At 54.2% G+C, this 16,437-nt stretch overlaps 1 protein-coding gene across 1 annotated transcript in view; it reads right to left on the reverse strand.

Annotated features, from left to right (window-relative positions):
• Positions 1-209: 209 nt before the first annotated feature.
• Positions 210-16,437, reverse strand: part of LOC122371783 (E3 ubiquitin-protein ligase HERC2-like) — a 64,612-nt gene continuing 48,384 nt past the window's right edge. Inside the window, exons 52-71 of the mRNA XM_043348477.1 lie at positions 16,035-16,211; positions 15,444-15,753; positions 14,652-15,108; positions 14,295-14,407; positions 11,666-11,864; positions 11,229-11,336; positions 10,760-10,866; positions 10,097-10,298; positions 9,552-9,781; positions 9,119-9,225; positions 7,518-7,645; positions 7,188-7,280; positions 5,492-5,668; positions 4,929-5,142; positions 4,369-4,563; positions 3,866-4,157; positions 3,356-3,519; positions 2,678-2,922; positions 2,168-2,283; positions 210-1,766 (exon numbers count right to left, since the gene is read on the reverse strand). Coding sequence (XP_043204412.1) covers positions 1,700-1,766; positions 2,168-2,283; positions 2,678-2,922; positions 3,356-3,519; positions 3,866-4,157; positions 4,369-4,563; positions 4,929-5,142; positions 5,492-5,668; positions 7,188-7,280; positions 7,518-7,645; positions 9,119-9,225; positions 9,552-9,781; positions 10,097-10,298; positions 10,760-10,866; positions 11,229-11,336; positions 11,666-11,864; positions 14,295-14,407; positions 14,652-15,108; positions 15,444-15,753; positions 16,035-16,211 — 3,701 coding nt within the window. The 3' untranslated portion in view covers positions 210-1,699. The remainder of the gene's footprint in view (positions 1,767-2,167; positions 2,284-2,677; positions 2,923-3,355; positions 3,520-3,865; positions 4,158-4,368; positions 4,564-4,928; positions 5,143-5,491; positions 5,669-7,187; positions 7,281-7,517; positions 7,646-9,118; positions 9,226-9,551; positions 9,782-10,096; positions 10,299-10,759; positions 10,867-11,228; positions 11,337-11,665; positions 11,865-14,294; positions 14,408-14,651; positions 15,109-15,443; positions 15,754-16,034; positions 16,212-16,437) is intronic.

Here is a 16,437-nt window from a genome sequence, read left to right on the forward strand (position 1 = left end):
AAGACCACGTCATATTTTGTTGCTGCTTCGTCGCTTTTCGGAAAAAAAACCCTTCCCTAGCACCATCCGCTTAATCTGGCCAATTAAATGTCTGTGATTCACTCCCCTGATAGCGGAGGGGAGTGAATTCCCACCCAGCTGGCTCCACAGTCCACAATCAAACTTAAGGACGTCCTAATCCCCGCGGGGCGACACATCACACGCTCCACTCAGCGGAGACGTTCTGTGTATTGTCCAGTTATCACATTGTGGCCACAACACTGCGATAAGCGTGGCTGGGCGGTGGCGGCGGCGGCAGTGGCGACGGGAGCTGAACCACGCAGACACGGGCGGCACGCGCTCCCCCTCGCTCGGGGCCCGCCCCTGTACGGGCGCCGCCCGCGCTGCAGGGCACGCAGGCAACAAACATTGATAAATAAGCGACAACATCCACACTCCACAGGCGACACGCCGGAAACAAATTGAGTCTTACACGACCAGTGGCCAGCCGTGACCAGGCTAAACCAGAGTACCTACCCTCCATACGCCGACCGACAGAGCCGGATCTAGAGTATAATAATGAGCTGCGTTTGCTCACAGGGCGAAGCCAGCTGCGGGGTAGAGCGAACCGCTTGCACAGGCTTCTACGTAACACCCTGACTGGCTAACAGCGCCTGACCGCGTGGTCCTCATCTGCGGCTACAAGCCAGGACATTGCGACGAAAAGCGGCGGCGAGGATCGCAAAACTGCTGACTAGAGAAAGAAACCCTTCCCCGAGGGGTGCCGACTGAGGAGTGCGACTCCGTGAGGATAGCGGTCCTCAGCCCGTCCTTGCGGCGCGTCCTCCCGTTCCCTGGGTCGGTCGTCTGTGGGGGCGTCCGGTGTGTCCAGACTGACCGTCCCCAGTCGAACCTTCACTCCGCAGCCCGAGGACAGCGGATAGTGCGTCGTCACTTACAGCGAGAAGTCGGAGGACGCCCCCGAGTCCCCGGCAATCGAGGAGTCCCACGATCCACCGGACTCGGGGGCGTTCTCCGAGTCCTGTGACGACCAGCTGGAGTCGGAGGAGTCGGAGGAGTCCAGCGATTCCCCAGACTCGGTGGCGCTCGAGTCCGTGGAGTTCGCAGTAGTGTTCCCTTGTGAGACATTGCTGTTCTCGCTTGAGCTCCTCCTTTCCTCGGGAGAGACACCGGCATCCTCTTGAGAGACACCGGTGTCCTCAGAGACAATGCTGCCTTCAGAGACATTGTTGTCCTCAGAGACATTGTTGTACTCTTGGGAGATACTGGTGTCCTCAGAGACACTGGCATCCTCTTGAGAGACACTGTTGTCCTCGGGAGAGACAACGGTGTCCTCAGAGACAATGCTGCCTTCAGAGACATTGTTGTCCTCAGATAGTACATTGTTGTCCTCTTGAGAGATACTGGTGTCCTCAGAGACGCTGTTGTCATTTAGAGAGACACTGTCTTCGTGAGAGACATTGCTGTCCTCTGGAAACCTGCCGTCCCCGACACTGCTGTCCTCAGAGACATTGTTGTCCTCAGAGACATTGTTGTCTTCAGAGACATTGTTGTCCACGTGAGAGACACTGTCCTCGTTCGAGCTCCTCCTGTCCTCTGGAGTGCCACCGCTGTCCTCGGAGGCCGAGAGGGCGTACCGCTCTGAGGGCGAGCCGCTGTCGTCGGGCGCGCCGTGGTTTGAGTGTGACACCCCCGGAGATTAGCCGTCCAGCGGATACGCCGAGAAGTCGCTATAGCTTCCGTCGTTCAGCTCACTGCTGGTCTCCCTGAAGGAGAGAGGAGCACGGGGAGCGTCAGTCTACAGTGCATAGACAGTCCTCGGTCTAACGCAGAACTACAGTTAGAAATGTAGGTTATTTACTGATGGCAACTTCAAACCTGATCACCATCCGACTGTTTTTTTTTCCAGCATTTACGTGGTTTACGGTCCCATGCTCTCAATTACTCTACCCTGCTCTCTTCTTAGCCCTTTCCCTGTCTTCTACTATCCCCTTCCCTGTCCAGCTCGACAGTTCCCACCCCTGTACTCTCTGCCGTACCCGCCCGGCCGGCCTGTCCTCTACTGCCCTGTCTCCTATCCTTTACTGTCACTGCGCCCCGCCCCGGGCCAGCTGTCCTCCGCTTCATCTGCTGTCCCGGGCTCCCCCTTCCCAGTCCCCCTACTCACGTGGTGGTGTCCTCCTCCTCCGCCTGCTGGGCCGTCATGGCCACGCGCGCATAGTCGTCCGTGTCGATCGACTTGCAGAAGTGAATGGCGTACAGCAACTTCTCGCGGAGCACAGCCTGACGAGGACAGACGGTTTCCGCATTCAGATCAACACGTATCGAGCTCGATTTACGTTGCAATGGCACAATATTTAAAACATGCGACAATTTGATAAGCTAGCAATTAAAATGTAAAAGGTTCTGCGGTGAATGAACATCATCAGGCAGACATACTGTGACTGTGACCAACGGTGGTGCCGCATGCTCAACACGATAGCACCCCGCTCCATAGAGTGCACAAATAAGGACTAACCGCTAACCTGACTAGACAGACACAGCACCAACTCAATTGGCCACCAATCGTCTCTGTCGGCCTGTCTGTTAATACTCTGTGTCTGTGTCCGTGTCTGTGTCTGTGTCTGTTCCGTCTGCCTCTCTGCCAAGCCTGTCTCTCTGTCTGTAGCGTTCTCACCTTGCACGAGTATCTGGGCATTTTGAGCAGGAAGAAGCAGGTGTAGCTCTCGGGCAGGAAGTGGTCGGCCGGCTGGTACTTGTCCAGCACCTGCAGCACAAAGTCGCGGCCGCGGAAGTCGGCGATGGTGCGCGGCAGCCGCGTGCGGCCCCACACGAAGCGGAGGAACAGGGAGCGCTCCAGGGTGCTGAGCTCCTGCATCACCTCCCAGAACCAGGCCACCAGCGGCGAGCACGCGTCCACGCCTGCGCAGCGAGGGGCGGTGGGGGGGGGGGGGGTGGGGGGGAGACGGTCAGAACGGGGCGCCACTACCGCGGCCAGTCAGTGGGATCAGGCAGCGAATACATGGCGTGAAGTCAAACTTGGGTAATGGGCATATTCATAAGAGTAAATTCGGCGGACAGCATCCACTTTTACTGAACCTCGTACACTGATGATCTGTTCTCTACCAGATCCTTTCGTAAACGGTCACTGGCTACCGTAGGGTTTGTGGTACGTCAGTCACAAGGCCACTGTTGCCGACCACAGTCGAGCTGGACCACAGAAACAAGTAAATAACAGGAATGATTCGACACTAGTCTTTCATAATCGTCACCATCACATCAGCATACCCTACCACCCGGCACCCACTCAGTCCCATACCTACCCTTTGCCGTTCCAACCCACTCTCCCTAGTACCTTTGTAGGTTGCGACGGCCATGAGCAGTTTGATGGGAATGTCTGGCGAGCCGCACACCATCGTCTCCAGCTCCGCGCCGGTGAACAGCTCCAGTAGCGGTACGGGGATGACGCGACTCATACCCTCGCGGACGGCCGCCACCATCGCGTCTGCTTCGTGTAGTCTGTGAGGGGACGGTGGGGAACATGTTAGACACCGATGGGGAGAATATAGACTTGGGTAGACGCCCAGATGGACAAAGACTCAGATACGACATCGAGACAGACAGCGGAGGTGCGACAGACAGACGGCCAGAAAGACAGGCTGGCAATCAGACACTGAGTTACTAACAACGGGGGCCCATCCATACAACGATACGGACAGAGCGGCGCGGACACAAGCCAGAGGCCAGAGGTCGGGCGGGAGTGATCGTATTTGTTATCTCAACTGGACACGACTGCGAGTCCATCCACTCCACAGCTCGTCTACGATCGAGTCTGTCTGCACCACAGCGCGGCGCCGATTCTCACCTATAGTTGAGCGCCGCGCGGATGTACTCTGTCTTGTTATCGTCGGTGACGCGCCGGTATGTGCCACTCAGCAGCACCTCATGTCCGGCCGCTGACGGGGTGCTGAACGGTAGCTCCAGGGAGGCCAGCGCCGGGTCGTCGCGCAGACACAGCAGACCGGGCAGGTAGTCGCGGTCCACCTCGGCCAGGTCAGACGGCGAGAGCTGCAGACCCACCAGCTGCTTCCAGACCGGCTCAGCCAGGTTCAGACTCAGCGGCGAGCCGGTGCGCACCGCGATACCCATCAGAAGGCCTGGACGAGGGAGGAAAACGGTCAGCACTAGAGACACCCAAAACATCCACAGGTGAAAGGTAACGGACATGAGCTAGAGAGACAACAAGATAGACACTGATTCAACCTAGTCAATCGTCAGATTTTCAGCCCAAACCATCATCAAATTTTCGTCCTCAGCCGCACATATTACACACCAACGCCACCCCGACCCCTCCACAACTCGACGTACCTAGGAATGTGAACAGATGTCTGTACTGCTGAGAGCGGGCCGCAGGGTTGAGCAGGTGGCAGTCGCGGTTGGCACCCGCCTCTCCGCGCCCGTTGGGAGTAATGATGAGCAGCGGCGGGCTGCCCGCGGACAGTTCGTCGCACATCTCGGCGATGCTCTCGCTGTACCCGCCGCCGCAGTCGTCCACACTCTCACCTGGTCGGGAGAGTAAGCACAGGTTTATACAGGAGTGCGAGCTACACACGGGCGTAAATGGATTAGAAGGGAAGAGTAATTCAAGCCAACTAATCACACTAGCCTGCTGGAGAAGATCGATAGATGACGACATCCCGGACCTTTTACCTTGCAGTTCTCTAGTACTCACAAGGTAAATGCATGAATGCCATCGGCTCATTCCGCTGAACCGTTGAACCCAAAGCTTTCTCCAACGCACGTAAATCAAGTAAGAGTCGACACCTTCATTCCCATCGAACTCATAATTCTTCCGCCCATCTACGATACTATCTCGTCCTCTTCTGTCACAACTCTCCCCTTTTGCTATCCTCCATTCCATCACTCACCGACAAATTTCACCTTCCACACCCTGTGCGGCAGGAGGAGCGCCTCGGCGCCCAGCAGTCCCATCTTGGAGGCCATCTGGGAGAACACGGTCTTGTGGCCGGAGGTGGCGGCGGCGGTGGCGGCCGGACGGGAGCGCGAGCGGCGCACCTGCATCCGGTTCAGCTCGACCACCGGGCCGTGCTGCCGGTCACGGATCATCGTGGCCTGCACCACCTGAGAGAACCGCAGAGGGGTGGGGAGGGTCATTAAATATAGATGGACGATGCCGGTAAGAGGACACATTCAACGCTACTACCCTGAAACGAGAAGCGAGCGATACAAGTTCGATGAATCGAATCAAGTGAGTAAGATGAGAAGTCCAGAAATAAAAGTCAAGTGAGACCAGACGCGGCCTCTACCAAAAGGAAAGGAATAACTCAATCAACTGAATTATTACTCATCCCGAAATTTTCCAAAGCCTCAGCCATACACTGACCTTTTACATTTTACTCCATCCAATCTGCAGCGTCCCTCCGCTTCGTCTACTCTCCTTCACCCATTTTTTCCCTCTCTAACTACCCACCTTTCTGAAGGCGGCCTCCTTCACCGCCGGCACGACGAGCGTCCTCAGCTGGGGCGCGCTCAGGTGGAACAGCGGCACCAGCGGGCAGAAGAGGTCGCTGAAGTGGTGCAGCACCACCAGTCGGTTACGGAGCACGGCCACCGGCAGCTCGCGCAGGTGGTCAAACTCCAGAGGGATCTGACGGAGGGAGAAACGCAACAGTAGAATGACGGGCGTGTAGCTGCTGAGACAATCGGCAGGGAGGCGACAGTTAGAAGACAGTCGTATGACAGACAGTTATATAGAACAAAGGCCCGATTCGTTACTGGTGGGCGGTCAGTGGCTACATCTTTGTTGTTGTTGTTTATTGGGGCTTTAGGGCGCGTCGACTGCAAAGGTCATTTTGCGCCCATAACGTCGCGCTAGTAAAACAAGTGTTTCAAAAGAAGAAACTTTCTAGATATCAAGACTAGAAAGTAGAAGACTTTATAAAAAAAAGACAGGGTAAAATAAAACAACGCAAAAGCGTCGTAATAGACAACTGACTAGACAAGGAGACTAGAGAGGATTTGGGTCAGGTCGAGTAAATCGCTTGGAATTTGACTGCACGGATAAAGGAAAAGATGTTGCCAGATAAAACCCAGGGTGACTCGTCACCCAGTAGGTGGCGGACAGTGGTACCCGGAGCGATGCGGCCGAGGTAGCGCGTCCGGTCTGGTTCTAAAAGTGGACAAGATAAGAGCACGTGAGCGACGGTAAGAGGCGCGGAACAACCGTTGCAAATGGCCTGCTCGTCTCCGCGGAGGAGGTGGCCATGCGTGGCATATGTATGGCCGATTCGGAGCCTGCACAAGATCACCTCGTTGGACCGGTTGTCTTGCAAGCAAGACCTCCATGGCTCCAAAGTCGGCTTCACCTCACGGAGCTTTCCGCCTCCACGTAGGCTCCACTCTGCCTGCCACTCAGAGAGAATGAAAGATCGCACAGCCGAATAAAGGTCACGCGCCGGCAATGGCAGACGTCGAGTGCAGGAGGCTGCGGCCGCGCGCCTCGCGGCCGCATCTGCCAGCTCGTTGCCGTGTATGCCGACGTGGCTGGGAATCCAGCAGAACTGAACAAATTTTCCCGATTGTTCCACTGACTGAAGTCGAGCTAAAATGTCTTGAACGATCGGGTCAACTGGATTAAAACTCCGTAACGCCAAAAGGCTACTTAGGGAGTCCGATAAAATCAAGTAAGAAAGGCCGTCCGACACCTCGATAAAACACAGAGCCTTCTCGATGGCGACTAGCTCAGATGAAAACACCGAGGCAAAAGAAGGTAGAGAGAATGAGCGGGTATCGCGACCTGCGATAAAAGCACATCCCACTCCCTCAGGCGTTTTTGATCCGTCTGTAAAAACGGTGTTAAAACCATCGTACGAGACGATGTGTTGCAAGGCCCTGACTCGCGCCTCACAAGGCAGCAAGTCATCCTTCTTAACTTCGGAGAGTGAGAGATCTACTTGAGGTTTTGCGTGTTTCCAAGGCGGAGAGGACGTACCCCAGCTACGTCGTACGACACGTAAACCTATGTTGGCTGCGGAGAAGAGACCTCTCATGCGCGCTCCAAAGCAGAGCGATTGTCGCGCTCTGTCAAGTCACATCGAGACCCATCCGACCCGATACAGTTAATCAGTCTCGCAGCTACGGAGACGGATGGGACGGCGCTCTCTCACCTGTTTGGGCAGTTTGCCAGTGTTTGATGAGACGTTGGTGCTCCAGGCCAGAGTGTGGGCAGAGCCGCAGGCCACGCGGTTTATCTTCTTACCCTGCTGACCGGGGAACGTGTCGACGGGGTCAGAGATGTCATTGTCATAGCGAGAGCCCGCAAACAAAACATTTCTTCCAGAGCGAAGGAATACACTCTATCAAACCACCAAACAATCTGAACTTCTAAGTTAGTCTAAGTCAACGCCTTGTTGGGCTGTCTACAAAACATATACGCTCGCAATCTGCAAGTCTTTCACAGAGCGACAGTAGCGCCGCCGGCCGCCCGCGGCACGTACCGACAGCGCAGCTACGAGTCGCGGCCGCTGGATGGCGTTGGTGGTGCCGTCTCCCAGCTGGCCCTCGTCGTTATCGCCCCAGGTGAACACCTCGCCCTCCTGAGAGCATGCCACGCAGTGCAGAGAGCCTGAAGGTGGAGGGGCGGGAGGGCAGGTTAGGTCAGGGCGCAACCCACGAGCCGTGGATAGACATGGAACTTACTTGAGGCCGAATGGGTATTCTTTCACATTTGGGAAATAGCGAAACGTAATCGTGGATTTTTATCCGGTTAGCCGGCGATGTCTATGACCAGTTTCACGTACAGCCCACCGCTAAAGTAATGTAGGGTTTTACCAATCTAAACGGTTGGCTTTGACTGGCGATTGTTTAATGCGAAGTGATTGAAAAGAAGATGTCAATAGCTAAAGTTGCAGCTGCAAGGGTGACGATACATATTAGCTACATTCATGGTTTCATTGTAGTCTGGCTAATCGTTCCTAAGCTTCAGAAGCAGAACATACCCATGACTGAAACCCCACATTACTTCTGCTGTGGACTGTACTTCAACGACGATCCCCCCGTTCCGTCGTTTCCAATTCCATCCTCAGGATGCTGAAATCTTTGTTCTCCACGCCGCAACCCCTTAACCGGGCTGGAAGTGGACAGGCAACTTTATCTCATGCGGGCTGCTCCCTTGGAGCGGCACCGCTGCTCCCGAGGGAGCGCACCCGTAGCCGGGTGCAGTGAGTACCTTGGGGCTGGTCGGCCTGTCCTTTGGGAAGGGCTCAGCCCCGGTGGCTCACTAGGGTGCCTGCCCAGACCAAAAGGGCCTAACCCAACAAAACAAACTTCAACGACAAACAAAGCACGAGGAGCTGCCACTCCATATAAGCTCACATCGCTATTCAACCCACATTATTTGCATGTTGATTCTATCCAGGCCTTTCATGACGATAGACGGAGGCGGAGCCCATGACCCTGTCCCATCGGGACCAGTCCGTCCCAGCCCAACTGTCACTCACCAGACCCATCCGGGCCAACCCGGGACCGGCCTCTTTGACTGGGGCCGGTCGGCCGGCCGGGCGTGCGGGGCGCCGGCCCTACAAGTCGACGGCTCGCACGTCCGGCCGGTGGATAGGGGGCGCCGCCAGCGATACCCCTTCGCCGGGCGGCGCGGGCGGTGGCTGATGGCCCGCCGCGTATCTTTAGTCCATGAAAGGACACCGGGGCGGCTTGGCCAGGCGGGCCACACCACATCACGTGGTGGTGGCGAGCTATATTTTTATAATTCGGCCGCCGCCCAGTCAAAATGCAGTTGAAATGTGGCGTCCGAATTTGTGTATATTGCCAACACTGTATGCCAGCGTGTACGCTCGCCAAATATTACTCGCACGTTGTGGGGGTTTTGAAAGCCCTCTTGTGTCGGTGCATACCAGGTGTTTGCGGGTTTAAACGTCTCAACCTGGAGCGCGCGTTAGCATAGACGGGAAACCGGCTGTTTCGTGTCAGAAGCCATGACAGAGACTGTCCTTGTTGGGCGTGAGAGCCCTCGATTATTATTTACTTGTGTCATATTTGTATGGTTTGTCAATAAATGTTTGAAAAAAAAACTGTCACTCACCGACCGCGATACAGATGATCCTCTTCCCCTGCAGGGCGGCCACCTTCTTTGGACGGCGAACGTGCTCATCCAGGCCGTGACCCAGCCGATGGTAGTCGCCCTTACCCCTGTGGGTCAGAGAGGTCAGGTCAGAGGATTATAGGACCGCGTCCCAGCCCGCCGTGGCAGTCAGCCTTATCCATGTGGCCTAAAAGTCTGGTCAAACATCCGGTCGCGTAATTAAAGACCAGGGCTGGAAATAATTCAGATGCAATCATTTATAATTGTCCTCTACAAGAAAGAAGAAAGGTTCCAAGGGCCACGGCTACGAGAGAGTGCTACATCAGTCTCCAGTCCTCCGTAACAAGACGTCCACACTAACTCCGAGTGTACCCGTATAGATGACACTCCTCACCCATCCCTCCCCTCTCCCTCTCTCTCCCTCTATACTCACCAAGTGTACACGCTGCCGGAGCGAGTGAGCGCCGCCGAGAACTGTGAGCCGCACTCGACGCGCACCACGCCCAGACCGGAGAGCGACTCGATCTTGAGCGGCAGCTTGCAGCCCTCGGAGCCGCCGCGGCCCAGCTTTCCGTAGTCGCCGTCTCCCCAGCTCCACACGTTGTCGTCGTCGGTGATACATAGGGTCTGGGCGTCACCGGAGCCGCAGGCCACGTCCACTACCTGAGCGGGCGGTGGGTGGGGGGATGGGGTCAGCTGACGTTATGGGAATATGGAAAAATCGTCTGTTCTTGCCGCTGGGATAAATTAGCGTTAGGTCTGTCCACTCACCTAACTCATTCACTTATCATTGACATGTTAACAGGTGATAAATCGACAAAGGTTTAAACTGCATAACCTGGCACACCTTGATACGATGACTGAATTCCACTCATTTTCAAATGACTGAAGCCAGCACTCCACTAACAGTCTTCAACCCATCCCCACTCAGTCATCCCTCGACCTCGAGACCACAGCTGCCCCACCACCACCACCTACCCTCCACCCGACGAGCGTCTCGACCAGTTTGGGTCGGCTCTGGTCGTCCGAGTCGCCGTGGCCGAGCCGCCCGTACCGGCCCCGTCCCCAGGTGTACAGGTGGCCCTCGGCAGTGACGCAGGCCGAGTGCGAGCCGCCGCAGGCCACCTGAACCACACGCTTGTCGCGCAGAGCCTCGATCAGACGGGGACGCTCGCAGGAACTGAGGAGAAGAGAAGTTTTTTTTGTGTGTTTTTTTGTGTTTATGTTTTGTGGGAAAGGCGCTTTGATTTAAGCATTTTGCTTTTGCACCGATCCGCGATTATTTTCGCCGATATTTTTTGTTCGTGGTTACCAAAATACACTGAACGAATGAATGAATGAAAGAAGAGGGAGAAGAGGTTAGATGGAGTTGCAGTAAACGGACGTTGGCAGTCACACTGGGGTGACAAAACACCTAGCATTACACATTACACAGGTTGAATATAGCTCCCCGCGAGAAATGCACTCTTTGAAGAGATAAACAATTAATGACCACAAATATTTCTTATTATTCTTTGCGGCATCATTGTAAATTAAGGTAGACTATTGCCAGTTCAGGCAAACATCTGGCTCGGCAAATATATTTCAACCGCAGTCAGTCAGCCAACAGACTTCTGCCGGTCAGCTGGCAGTGACACCCACCTTTTGTTTCCGTGTCCGAGTTTTCCGTCGTCTCCCTCCCCCCAGCTGTAGACCTCTCCCTCGGACGTCAGCGCCAGGCAGTGTTTGCCGCCGCTGTTCACTGCCACCTGGTGGACACATCAGGAAACTCAGCCAGCTCACCAAGCCAGCGGACAATCGCCTAGGGCACACGCTTCACCGGCATGGGGCATAGAGCGCAAAGAACAAAAAGAAATTTGCCATTCGAGAAAAAGGACTACTGTGATTTCATTATGCGCATTATGACATCCCCGTTAACTCCTAACTCTAGCCGTCCACCAATGCTGGCCATCTTGGGATCACGTAGCCCCGTGCCCACCGCCAACAGCTAGTACGAATAATGTTCATGAAACATTCACTCTTGTCCCCCTCAGTCGTGGAACCGTGCCAACTGCCTATCAACTTGCTCAGACACTGATCCGAGTAGGAGGCGGAGTCACAGGAAGCTGACCTTTTTGATGAAGACGTGCTGCAGGCTCTCCAGCAGAGTGGGCGTGGAGACGCAGTCGGTGCCGCCGATACCCAGCCGGCCGCCGGCACCGTAACCCGTGGCCAGCACCTGAGGAGGAGGTCACAGCTCATAGGTCACCGGTGACAGTCAGGACACAGTTCACGGGTCACAGACGCCGATCGTTGGTTACGTTCATAGCCATTGGTCCCACAAACTAGATGACGGGATCTAAATTTACAAGTCACAAATTACGACCGAGCACAGTGCTGATCACGAACGGAGATCTGTAACATAATAAGTCACTAATTATAGGTCAAAGGTTACGTCTCGCCAGGCCGGTCAGAAGATGCACCATTCACATGTCATCATGCAAGCCCCGACCCCATGCTACCCTGCCCTTCCCTTCCCTTCCCGTCACCATTCCTATCCCACGGTACCTTTCCATCAGAGGTGACTGCGAACAGGGTCTGCTCCCCTCCGATCAGTTGGGCGGGTTTCAGCAGCGAGAACGCCTCACAGGGCGTGGGCTGTTTGACCTTGGCGCCGTCCAGACCGCCCAGCTGGCCGCGGTGGTTGTGGCCCCAGGCGTATATGACGCCCGAGCTGCCCCAGGACAGCGTCCAGTCGTCCGGACGTCTGACGAGAGGGACATGACGATCAACCGTGTGGAAGCACTAACTAGCAATTGTAGTAATTTTACAATACAAACCGAGAATACTGGATAATATGGGGACATATGTACCGACGGCACCAATCCATAATACGTCAAGTGGGACAGAAAATGATCATTTTGAACCTCACCTCCTCCGATTTTTGCGAAACTTTGTGAAACTACTCATCTATATGTGAAAAGAAAGGAGACATATTTTTGTCAAAATATGACGTCACGTTTCCGAGATATACGTCATAAAACATTGACTTAGGCAAGGCACATTATCATCTTAAAAGCGTCATAACCATTGAAGTTTTAGACATATCACCACGAGACAAAGTGTGAAATGGAGGGAATAGGTCAGGCTTTAATTTGAGGATAACAATATTGATGTAATTAACTAATTAGTGAACCTAATTAAAATTCAAAAAATAGATTTTGATTTTCCAAAAATGGGTACCCTTCGATTTTGCTGATTTGTACATATTTTATTCTCCTATACATTAGCTACATCATATAAAAAATCCAGAATGGGCCGACGTCTACGTAACTGTCTTTTGGACTTCGTAATATCTGGCACTCGCGTATTTCGTTTTAGCAACCAAGGAGAGGCGCTACCCGGAGATGCTTCTTTCTACCCCAAACCAAAGCAAACAAACCTAACCTGACCTGACGAGACCTGACCTAATCTAACACGCGTAAATATGTAACGCCCTCACGGCAGTTGCCGACTGTCCAATTTCCAAATGCTATACCTAGATACGAACATTAGCCCTCACGACAGTTGCCGGCTGCCCAGATGCTACTTAAAAAACAAATGCGTGTTGAACACTTCAGGCTGACCCGCTGCGAGCCAGCGACCTTTATTAGATTTCGAGGTGGGTACACTCGGCACACTTACTACTAAGCCACGAAGATAGCTGGTCATCGTAAGCCAGTTTTTTAATGATGAAATTGGGCATTCTCCAGGCAGCGCCTCTCTTTGGTTGCAAAAAGAAAATACGCCTGACTCTCCCAGTGCTAGGGGAGAAAAGCCCGGTTTAGCCAAAAAAGGTATGAAAAAACGGAATTTGAATTGTAGATGGGGCGGTGGGGAACTTTATCGTGTGCCAATTTCATGCCCTAGATCAATATATTCAAGATCAAATGAGGTTAAACGTGATCAAATTTGCTATAGTGACTATTTTGCGTTTATACGCCTATAGCTCTAAGAGATACTGGCCGATTTTCCTATTTCTTCCTTTATACGACATTTGTAGTGTTATGAGAATCTCAAGTTAATCTTACCATAAATTTGGCAATAAGTGGCTTGCTAAGAGTAAGATGTCGCCGGCAGAGGCGGGGATCGGCCGACGCGGGAAGCGTCATAGTCACATATTGTGTTTGCACCCTAAAAATTTAATTTTACCAGTTGATTTTCGTATTTATTTTAACATTAGATTGCCTGTGCATTTTTAAGCCTTCACACAAAATTTGACACGAATCGATCATAATCAGCGGTAAGAAGCGCGGTGCAAAGATGGAACCGTCCCGCGCCGGCACAGTCTACCATTCAGGCGGAAACGGCCGGCGCCGGCCGCCGAGCCGCTCCGGCAGGAATGTTTGACTTTACACCGCTATTACTAGAAAAGTTGTGGACCGATTTACCTATTTCTTGCACGGGAGGATTTGCAATTCGATTCTGGACAGATACGTAAAGTTTGACGTTAATATAATAATCATGGCGTGAGTTATTGGCGATAAACAGGTGGAGTTGGCGAAATCGGCCCCTTCCACCGCCCGTGCTACGTTGCACTACTTGTTGCTATATCATCCAAAGTTATCGTTGGCCCACTCTAATTTTCTCAGCACGTGTGCCTTACGTCTAGTGGAAGACAATATCTAAATTTGAGCAAAATCGAAGGGTACCCATTTTTCACAAATTACATTTTAAGAAATAAATTCAAAATAAAATAAATTCAAAATCACCAAAAAATGTAAAAATTGTCAAATTTTACTAGCATAACTCCTTATGTACACGTTTCAGTTTGTTTGAAATTAATAGCTTCAAAAATGTTGAAGCTATAGATCTTTCAAGATTGCAATACACGTCCAATTCTGCTCAAAAAGCAGAAGTTTAGCGACTTGTATCTCTGTAGCCCGAGGGCATATGACAAAATCTTTTCACCCTCGGAGGTTTCACCCAATAGCCAATAAGTATACCAAGTTTGAACAAAATCGCAGAGGTGGCCGATTTTGGCTGTCCCGGTTGACATGGAATGCCCCAATACAGGGTTGTTCACGAAAAACTGACACACTTCAACACGACTTTGTGACCAAAAGAGAGCTGAGAGGCTGACTATGCATACCATTCGAAAGGCTGTTGAAAAAAGTTACCGACATCCCGCACACCGGCAGTTATACTCAGTTCCCACCTGTGTATCCAGTGCAGCAGCTGCTGGTCGCGGTCCTCGGTAAACACGCTGTGATCCACGTGTCGAGAATCAGTGGCCTCCTCTCCGCTCAGCTCACGGATCTTCTTGGCCACCTGAAGACACGAGCACTGGTTAGATTAACCATCGCACGATAAGGTCAAAAGGAAGGAGTGCTGTGAGTGAAATGATAATGCATGCAGTTATGCAAGAGGTAGTTCGTCGGTTCATGACTTACGAGAGGCTAAGCAGATGGACAACATACTTCATCGTAACAATCATGACGAATCAGTGGCAGACTCTAGTCAAGATCCCACCCCACACACGTCCTCTCCCGAATTACCCATTCCCCGGGCCCACCTCGTCCTGGAAGGGTCGCGGCAGCGGCTGTCGCTGTATCAGCGCCGCCATCACGCGGGACGCCAGGCAGTACCGCCTGAACCAGCTCCAGCGGTGGCTCTCGGCGATGGCCGGCAGCCGGTCAAACTCCAGCTCACAGGCCAGCGCCGCCAGTTCCTTGCAGAAGGCGCTGTGCATCAGCTGCTTCCCGGCGCGCACCTGCGGCTCCTCGTACTCGAACTGTCGGTAGAGCGCCTCAGGCAGCGCCTGGACGAGCACGGACAGAGGGCCGGAGGGCGCGGTGTCGGCGCCGGGGGTGGCGGGCCGCCCGGTGACGGAGAGGAGGTATCGCAGCTGCTGCAGCGCCCAGCGGCGCGCCGACGGCTGCAGGGCGCTCAGCTGGGCACAGGCAGCCAGAGCTGCCGTCAGACGGGATACGGTGCCGGGCTCGCGGGCCGCACGAACGTCCAGCAGGTGTCTGTGAAGAGACCGGATAGGGACAGGTCAGAGGGCAACGTTAGCATCGTTAGCATCAATGCATAGAGTGCAGTTAGGTTCACGTTAGCATCTACAATGTCAAATCATTGACCACTGCATACTCAGACCCATGTGTTGGACACATCCATTGTGTTGGAGTCTGAAATCGCAGTCAAATAAGAACATCACAAAACTTACCCATATGTTGCATGCAGATTCCGTTACCTTTCCATCAGATGTTGATGAATTATTACTCTTCCTCACTCACCACAATGTTTCTACCAACACCCCTTGTCCGTCCTCCCACGTGCCCCGCCAGTGAACCAGCTGCCTCACCTGACCAGGTCGAGGCTGGGCCGCGACAGTATCCTGCGGTCGGATCCGCCGGCGCCGGCCGTCTCCGCGCCGTGCGGCATCACCGGGTGCACGGTGAAGCGCCAGCCCCAGCTGCCGCCGCCGCCCAGCTCCGAAACGAACTTCCAGCGCAGCTCGTTACCGGAGACGCGCAGCTCGGTGCTCCAGTCGGCCGGGTCACGGCCGGAGCGGACGGCCAGTACCCGGCCGCCGGCGTCAGTGAGCGTGAGCGGGTCCCTGCGCCGCTCCGAGCAGCACTGCGGGTCGAACTCCACCCACAGGGACTCGGCGCCTGGAGGAAGAGAGAGAAAGGGGTCAGGCTCAACCCAGAGAGACTCGGCAGGGGAGGTAGGGTGAGTCAGACTCAACACAGACCCGGCGCCTGATAGTGGGAGAGGGGACCAAGGACGGAAAGAGGGTCAGAATAAACCCAGATCAACTCTGCATCTGAGGCAGCGGGAGTCGAAGGAGCCAGTCGAGCTGCTGCAAGCTACATACAGGGACCAGGAAAAGATAGTTCCAAGCCGTGTCTCTCCTACCCTCGAGACCTTTTCCCCTTCTCAGCCGTCTCACCTGGTATCCGGACTAGTCCCGATATGTTGGTGTCCCTCAGGTACGGGTGTGACGACTCCTGGACGACGGGCGGCGGCAGGCGGGCCGCGCCGCCACCGCCGCTGGCCACGTCCTCCAGTTCAGTGACACAGGTCTCCAGAAGCATGGCGCTGACTGCCGGCTGGCTGCGGCCCATCGCTGCAGCAGATGGGACAAGGTCAGCCGGTCAGGGAAAGCCAGGTCATAGGCTGCGGTAGAGGACATTGTCAGCTGGGACAGGGCAGGTCACGTTGGGCGTGCGGGGAAAGACAAGTTCGTTGGATCAGGTTGCCAGTAGGACGTGCAGATGAAGCACCGAAGCTTGACAACCACGGCATCCAGCGGCAGGGGAGTGGGAGTTGCACGTGGGTCATCCACAAAAAGG

This window comes from Amphibalanus amphitrite, unplaced genomic scaffold (genome assembly GCF_019059575.1).
Source record: "Amphibalanus amphitrite isolate SeventyFive unplaced genomic scaffold, NRLGWU_Aamphi_draft 001278F_arrow, whole genome shotgun sequence".
Classification (NCBI taxonomy): Eukaryota; Metazoa; Arthropoda; class Thecostraca; order Balanomorpha; family Balanidae; genus Amphibalanus; species Amphibalanus amphitrite.